Source organism: Notolabrus celidotus, chromosome 3, assembly GCF_009762535.1.
Source record: "Notolabrus celidotus isolate fNotCel1 chromosome 3, fNotCel1.pri, whole genome shotgun sequence".
NCBI classification, from domain to species: domain Eukaryota; kingdom Metazoa; phylum Chordata; class Actinopteri; order Labriformes; family Labridae; genus Notolabrus; species Notolabrus celidotus.
Genome location: NC_048274.1, coordinates 29,424,758 through 29,433,750, shown reverse-complemented (window position 1 = coordinate 29,433,750; position 8,993 = coordinate 29,424,758). Strand labels below are relative to the sequence as shown.

At 37.4% G+C, this 8,993-nt stretch overlaps 1 protein-coding gene across 2 annotated transcripts in view; it reads left to right on the top strand.

The window, feature by feature from the left end:
- Positions 1–6,149: 6,149 nt before the first annotated feature.
- Positions 6,150–8,993, top strand: part of hsd17b12b (hydroxysteroid (17-beta) dehydrogenase 12b) — a 35,646-nt gene continuing 32,802 nt past the window's right edge. For both annotated transcript variants that reach the window (XM_034680452.1, XM_034680451.1), the window contains exon 1: positions 6,150–6,491. In XM_034680452.1, coding sequence (XP_034536343.1) covers positions 6,314–6,491 — 178 coding nt within the window. In that variant the 5' untranslated portion in view covers positions 6,150–6,313. The remainder of the gene's footprint in view (positions 6,492–8,993) is intronic.

The following is an 8,993-nucleotide window of genomic DNA, read 5'->3' as shown; positions in this document are numbered from 1 at the left end:
ACAGTCCATGAACCTTTCTAAAAGATGATGAGTCAGTTTATGTATGCTCTTAGAGTTAGCTGCTGTAGAGATCGCCTAATATAATAAGTTCATTGTGATCTGCAAATGCATATCGACTGCCTTCCTCAGGTCAACATAGCTTAGCTATAAATGTTTGTACGTACATAATGAGATGCTGAGATGATAGTTATTTGTGTCAAATGTAAGTTGATCAAAGTCTTTTGATGGGAGTTTTTCTAGTACCTTCAATACTTAACCCTTAGCACTAAATACATACTTTGGGGTTAAATGTGATGATCAGTTTGTGTGTTTCACAGCCAAAGACACTGAGGCCAGAGAAGGTGATCTTCAGGCAGGACTTCATGACCTCTGTGCTGGCAGTGAGACAGAAGGAGTGGACAGTTCTCTTCATTGGGACAGGAGATGGACAGCTCATAAGGTGAGTGTAAAAAATCACTACACATTGGAGGAAGTTAAATAACAGCAAGTTACCCTGAGGATAAACGCAATGTGGAGGGGTCTTGTCCAAGCCTGAAAAGGTTCCATTTGGCATAAACACGGCTAACTCTACATTACCCTCACTATACATGGATTTGAACTGTATTAAGAAGCAAATTAATGCAATTGTAGGTAAGTGTGTATTGAAATCCAGCTATGATTTGAATTTTAACTATTTGACAGCCCTAGTGTTTACATTTATGGTACTTAGTTTTTGTACTCTATCTCAGGGTTAAGTAGATTGTGGGTTCCCTGTTTTTCTAATCTCATGAATCCTGAAAACCTACAGCAATAAAATACAACATCCATATGCAGCTTTATTGATTATAGTAGCAAAACAAAGAGTCTCTCTCTCTCTCTCCTCTCTCTCTCTCTCCTCTCTCTCTATCGTGTGGTGTGTTTATATGTATATATTCTTGTTAAATTCTTGTACTGTATACCTTTTTGTTTGCTGCTGTAACTCCATGAATTTCCCGTTGTGGGACGAATAAAGGAGTATCTTATCTTTTCTTATCTTATCTTAAAAGCATGCATGTTCAGGAGAAGATCAGCAAAAGGAAGGTCTTTATGACACAGGGGGCACCAAAACCAAGACTGAAAGTTAAAAGAGACTTGAATGAAAGTTCCTCACTGTAGTTTAAAGCTATTCAAAGTCTCCTGAGTGGATGTCTCCACAGCTATTAATCCAATAGTTGTTGAGACATTTTGGTCTTGATCAAAACTGTGGACAAATGCTGTTGGAAGTTGTTAGCATGGCACCTAGTGGGTTTTTGGTTTAAAGAAAGCAACTGACCCGGAGGAAGCCGTACAGACAGATGGACATCCAGTTTGTAGTTTCTCCACGATGGACTCGGTGCGTCGCAGAAGGAGTTTGGGCTGAGTGTTACTGTTCTGCTGCATCAGATCCTTTAGCAGGTCTCCATCACCTCCATCAGGTACGACAAGTTGTTGTGGAGCGCTACAGTGAGAGTGACGCCATCGCACACTGGAAGAGAGAAGATAGAGATGAGGAGACAAAAGTAGCAACAAAAAAAAACATTATGAAAAGTGAAAGGATGAACAGATTAGAGAACAAAAAGAAGTTTAATAGATTCTAAAAGAACTGACTTAAAGAAGTCGGTTAGTTTGATAATACATTTTTTTAAAGTCCTGTCTTCAGCTTCCCCAATGACAAGCTTACTTTGGCATATCAGACTATAAAAGACTAACTTTGAGTTTTGTTTGGCTTTAGGATATAGTTGAGGTCTCAGTAACACAGAACAAAATGGTTAATACTTGAAGAGAAAAACAGGCAAGAACAGAAAACTGAAACCAATTATTATAGAATTATCAAGGGCAGTTAAGATGAAGAGAAAAAAAGTTTGGAGACACTGACTTGTCTTTGATGGTGAAGCTCTTCTGCTCCTCCAGAGCATGTACCATGGATGTGAGGAAGAGCTGGTCCTGAATCAGCTTGGACAAACCCTTATAAGACTCATCAAGCTGAACTTTCACTGCATCTGTTTGCAGGTCAGATAAAAAAATGTCACTTACAGACTTAGAACAGAGCAGAAAGTCTTCATTGTTACTGTACAGAGCACAATGAAATCAGAAAGCTTCACCTCGTGGTACAGACATCAACAACAGCTGGATTCAGATCTTACCTGTCCAATGTCTCTGATGCTCATCTTCATTAAAGATTCACTCTGAAAAATAACTACAGTTGCTGATTTGTTTATCTGGCAGTGATGATTTTTGATACCAAAATAACATTTACTCTCTTTAAAGCTGCCCTGTACCTCAGGAAAAAAGGTCCTGGAAGCAAGTGCTTGTAATCCAGGAAAGGAATCGCTCCAACATTTTCCATCAGGTCAGCTTTCTCTGTCTGCAGATCCACAAAACCTGTAGAGGGCAGATAAGTTTTATAGATCTATGAGAGTTGGATGAATCAAAATCTCCAACACACATATCGGAAAAATGTTCTAAAAGAAAAGCAGAAATAAAGACAAAAATGATTGCATCATTAGCTGTTAAGCAAATGTGCAGGAGCTATCTTCAGTTATTGATCACAAAAAAAAGAGGTAGTGAAAATGGGTGACTAAGTGTGTCTCATTACAATAAACAGCAGCCCCAATGTTACCAAAAATGAGGCTGTGTGTGAGCAGATACATATTTAACTCTTTTTGACATCAACCACATGCATGTGAGGAGTCTGATATCAGAAAAAGGAACAACTTCAGGGTATTTCACACCATTTAAAGCACTGCAAGTGAATGCGTGTGTGTGTGTGTGTGTGTGTGTGTGTGTGTGTGTGTGTGTGTGTGTTGTGTGTGTGTGTGTGTGTGTGAGAGAGAGAGAGAGAGAGAGAGAGAGAGAGAGAGAGAGAGAGTGTTTATGCTCTGTGTAATTATTTGAAATGTACAGTCTGATATTACGATTAACAGCCCCTACATTATACCGTTAGACCGTCTAATTCTTTGTATGTGATACATTTGTTGAAATGTTACAGACAGACATTAAAGTGCAAAAGTCACCAAGCACCTGCAAGTCACACAAACACACTCTGAACCTAAACATTTTTATGAGGTAAAAATAAAATCATCAGGCATCATGCAGTGAAATCAGTTGACCATACAGTTTAAGGTTTTAATACACAGACAGATCAGCATCTAAAACACTAACTACATGGAAATATGAACCAGTTTCTCATCTTGATCCCTGGGCAAAGGAAATATTGAGAACCAGGAAATAAACAGGTGCACATGAACTTTAAAGGCTCCAAAAGCTAATTTATGAAAATGTTGTGATCATGGAGTCACGTTAGGTCAGCCCTTAAAATGGGTGTGTGTATCCAACACTTTCCCCTATATATCTCCTCTAAACATGTGCTAAATGGTCTGCATTATTGTTCAAAACAATCCATGGTTTTCAAAATAATTTGATCTCATTCTGTTCTGTCATCTTATTTTTCAGAAAGTGTATCATAATGTCTACAGACTGTATGATTATTAAAAATAAAAAATATATACAGTATGTCCCCACAGTGGCTGAAGTCATTTGTTGTCAGTAAATTCCCCTAATTGAATAGTTTTCCTGTTCAGCTGAATGCTGCTGTGTGTGTGAGTGTGTTTTTGACTCAGATGGTAAGTTGTGTTTCAATATAAAAGATGCTTTTGACTATTCAAACAGCTGTGGTTTAATAAAAAGCAATGTGAAATCTACGCTAGAGTGTCCTTATTGAGTCCGCATGTGAAGTTTAAGTTTTGAACATCGTCAGTGTTTCTCTTTGACATGCAGAATAACACAGGGAATAAACATTTACAAAAGCATGTAAAGACGACGTATGGAGGTTTTATGGTGTGTGTGTGTGTGTGTGTGTGGGGGGGGGGGTCAAAAGATTTCATGAGATGCATAAATTGACTATTATCTTCTAAAACACACTGAGCAGATCCAAGTTGTTTTTTGTATTAAGTGCTTTATGAATATTGTGTTCCCCTGATATGTGTGTACATGTGTGTGTGTTTTGGCTACAAGCAAATAAATATTTCTCAGTGTCCAACACTTTAACTCTCCATCTTTACATTTGTTTTACTTTGTCCTTTATCAACAAGGTCATTTATTTAAATGGAAAAAAGAAAAGAGCACTGAAGGAGCTGTCCATCTAAATGTGGTGCTGAAATGCTCTGACATTCCCTGCGTTGTCTGACTGTAAGCGTTCCATTTAAGCAACTTTTTGAGTATGTTTTTGAAATGAAACGAGTCAAATCCTCTTATTTTCTTTTATGAATGCAACAGTGCTAACCGTCACTCCTCCTCCTCCTGCCTCACACTGGCTCACACGTGGACATCAGGCAGACTGTACCTGCCTGCAGGCTCTCTCAGTCATGACTATCAGCTGGTCCGTTTATGTTGAGATGGCCCTTTAATCTGAATTTCATTCAGGTTCCTTTGAAAGCTCCGAGCCAACAGTTTAGACTCCTGTTTACCATTGCTGCATTTCTATTTTTAGCTGCAACACTCTTATGTAACGCTCACTCTCACATTATGGACCGCTGCTGTCTGCTCCACTTGGCTGAACTGCGCTCTCTCCCTGCATGCGTGTGTATGTTTGTGTGTATACCAAGTTATATTCAATTATATCGTATTACTTCCATAAAATAAAATATAAATGAAAGGGAATAATAAAACAGATGTGGTAAAGGCTAAACATCTGTCAGATATTTATGTTGTTGGGAAAATCTCTGAAACCATGCAACAAATTTACAACAATCATTAAAGACACATCTTTTTGAGGCTGTTTACCAACAGTTTTGCTGATTTTAGACTCACATTTTGTCAAAGCTGAAGACATTTTCACAAATGATCAGTGTGAGGATGGGATACATGTCAAGTCAATAAAAAGAAACCTTTCCAACAATACTGAAATGGATTTTATTTACAATATACCAAGCATCTCCATTGAACAAAACAAACACAAAGCTCACAGTTTTAACCTACTCTGTCATTTCTCATTGAACAGATACTATGAACTCAATTACACTAAGAACACACCTGAAACAATACGTTTAATTTTGGATGTTATACATAAAATCATAAATGGTTGACATTTTAGAATGGAGTTTTTTGATGCAATTTCAAATAAGATATTTCAACATTATAAAAAAAAAAAGCCCACCTCAAATAAAACATAATTGTTTGGGAATTTTAACTTGACACAGCCAGCAGATGTAAATGCATCCTGTATAAAGTTTCACAATCAAGATAAATTGTACTACCTTATTCTTTGATGAAGTGTTTTCCTCAAAGGTGATACACAGCCTGCAGATTTTACAACAACACTTAATATATTGAATATATAATGCATTCATATTTACAGACTTACCTAAGGGTCATTGGATTGTAGGAGAAGTGAAACAGTATCCTGGCAGAATGATGAGAACCCAGAGGCTGTCAATCCCAAATATAACAATGACTTCAACACCCATTTAAGAGTACAAGATATGAACTATCTCAGTCTTAAACTAAAGTAGCATTTTAAAATAGAAAATAATATTCTAGGCACTTGTGAAATATTTATGTGCAACCACTACAATAATAAACAGGAGTGTAAAATCCCTGTTTGCAGGGTTCATTATTGGTGTACTGGTGAAGGTGGAGCAAAGGTATTTTCACACATAGCAAAGGTTTACTATTTCTGAAAATAAATCATGCACATGTTTTAACCAGTGAAGACATAGCAGGTAGACAGAGCATGAGAGATGTACATAGTTAAGAAATAATAAGGTTGTAGATATTTTGGGATGAGGTGTCAGTAGACTATTTTTAGATTGAAAACAAACTGATAACAATTAAGTGTATGTTAAAGTAAGTACAGAAATATGTGACTTCTTATGTTATGCCCAGTTTAGAAAAAAACAATAAGCATTAATAAAATAACTTTGCAGGGGGAATTAAATGAATGCTTGTTTGCAAAGACATGGTGGAAAGTAAAACGTAATTTAAATAAAATACAACATATTGGTGGGAAAAATTACACAAATATTTGGTTTTTATTTTACTATATACTGGACTCGTGGCAGATATGAGAGACCGCAACACTAGGCGGTAGTAATGCGCTTGTTTCTTGCATCCTGCTCTCGAAATATAAAAAGAAGATAAATACGGACCAATCAGAAGCAGCCTAACGCTGATGCGGAAGTGCCTAACGCGGAAGTAATATTCTGAATCCTACTTGACGCATGTACCTGCACTTTGAGCATTTCATGCTACGAAAGGTGTTCAAGTCCGGGCCTTAGTAAAGACAGATACTACAGACAGAGGTGTGTGTGGAGCAGGCATGTTGTCCGGAGGAGAAGTAGTGTTACGGGCGCTGGAGACGCCGCTATTCTGGCTCGGTGCTGTGACCGCGGCCTGGCTGTCTGTGTGCTCCGTGTACCGGCTGCTCACCGGGATCAGGGTGTGGGTGCTGGGGAACGGACGGCTCGTGTCACCCACCAGACTGGGGAAATGGGCTGGTGAGTGAACTGTGTGGAAAAAGTAGCCCTAATAAGTTAACAGTCATTTTGTTTTGGTTTATTGAGTTTAAATCGCATGAACACATTTGCAAACACAACCGAGATTTACACTGAACATAAAGATAACAAATATTTCCAACATATTCATTGGATAAATAATGTTAAAAACTGTCATTAGCTTTTGTCAATTTGACTTTAATAATTTTATTGTCTTGCAAACACCTTTATTCTTCTACAGGAATGGAATAACTTAAATATTTGGTAGTTTGTGTAAATAAGTATCCTCTTGAACCTGCATACCGGTAAGGGCTTTTTAGTGCTATTAAAGTTATCTTTCAGGTTTATTAATCATATTTATTTCTTTAAAATGATTCAAAACTCCCAAATATTTGTTTATATTTGATATCTGTTCCCAAAGAAACATATTTAACTTTAACACAATTTCAGAAATACACAGACAGACATGCCATTTGTCTGTGATCTCTCTTTTGTCTTTTAATATTTCATTGTGAAGCACTCTGTAACCTCCGCTTCTGAACAGTGTCATATAAATAAACTTTACTTGCTTACTTACACTTACACTTACAGTTTATTGTCATTGTAATCATCCTCCGTGTTAAATATCAGTCATCCTTCAAGCCATTGAGCAACACAGACTCAACTGCGTCATAATGAGCTCAATAATCAGAACTCTACAGGAACAATACATGACTAATCTGTCATCCACATATATAAAGTATGAAAAGAAATGTATTGAAATTAAAAAACACCAACAAAAAACAACATGATCAGAAATTAGCATAAAAAAATCAACTCATCATATTTTTAATCATTCAGAATCTTTTTATTCAGGCTTTTTAGTTAACCATTTTCATGTTTTTGTTTACTTAGCCTGGGTCACTTTGTGTTGAGTGCCAATCTTTAAAGCACTGTTCACTGACCTCTTCTGGCTGAAAAATATAGTGGTTGCATCACACCACCATCACACCACTTGTTTAACTGCACATTTCTAGGTGGCGGTTTAATTTTGCATCACCTTACATTCATCTCAAAACATAAAAAACATCTTCATTAGGTTTATAGTAGCAACAACAAACAGCTCTTTTTTTATCAAATAGCTTTAAAATATTTAATTCAGTGTACAGTCTCTCTGGTCTGAGATGAAAAAATATTTTTTTATCAGATAACAGGCCATTGAGCAACTGAGGCCTGTAAGCTACAGACACTCTGACTCTGTTGGAATTTAAAAAGTCCCTGATTTATTTTCATTCCAAAACAGAAAATATGCTTTACCACCAAACAGAACTCTTCTGTCCTGGATACATACTCCGTTTAAGGCTAAATATAATCACAATACATAGTCAATAGGCAATGGTTACTGCTTTGTGCATTGGAAGGGTTTATTATATTCTGCATCCATCAAATCTTCAGTGAGATACAAAATAAACATTTAGATAACTTATTTTATGACATCGTCCACTAAAACTGAAAGTTAGAATTTAAAGCAGAGATCTGGTTTTGCAGTGCAACATACTCTAAAGGTGTATGAAGTAGAGTGACTATTGAAGCAGACCAATCATATCTCACGGACCACGTGTGTTGTTCAGTCATGTTGCACACCGTCTTGCACAATAGGTTAACTCTGATAATTGCGACGTATCCAGCAGCAGACACTTGTATCACTCTGCGGTACGTATTTAAAAAGACATACGGAGTTAGCTGTAAATTGTCAGCTCTTTGTCATCAGATGTAAAGCTTGTGATTGGATTACGGCTGGAGAGGATTATCATATCCGACTGAATGCTGTCCATCTGTGCAGCCTGCTCTCTGACTGAACCTTGGAGTTTGAACAGACTGCTGGGATTGCTTTAATGTAGGGAAGTCTGGTGTCCAAAGGTCACAGCATGGTGCGGAATTCAGTCAGCGCTCACATAGAAGAAGTTTTTTGAAAAGAAGATGACTGCAAAGATTCCAGAAGAAATAAAAAACATGCAGTAGCTTGAACAGATATACAAGTCTGTTTGGATGCAGCTATATGACATTGCACAACACCCAGAAATAAGAAGATGAAGAAATACCTTTTAAAGTTTGGATCGGTTTTGCAGACACATATTGCACTCTATTATTGTGCGTGCATTTTTGTCCTTGTACTTGCACACTTGGCTGCTCAGTATTCCTCATTTTGATTCCGAGTCTAGATTCACAGTGTCATGTGCAGTCACAGCCGCATCAGTCTGCCAGAGAAACCCAAATGTTTTGAGGTTGCGAGCCACAGTTGCCTTTGATCTTTTGGTGTGCGGCTAAAAATGGAACGCAGCATCACGCAGGTTTTTTATTTTTAGATTACACATGCAAAGTGATTCAGAATATCCAATGAGGCGAAGGAACCAGTTCGCCTCAGCTGCCGCTTTCATTCACAAAGTTTGTCTCAGTGAAGTGGACTTGATGAGAGCACTGATTATGTAACTAGGACTCGAGCCATTCATAAATGTGACGTAAGAT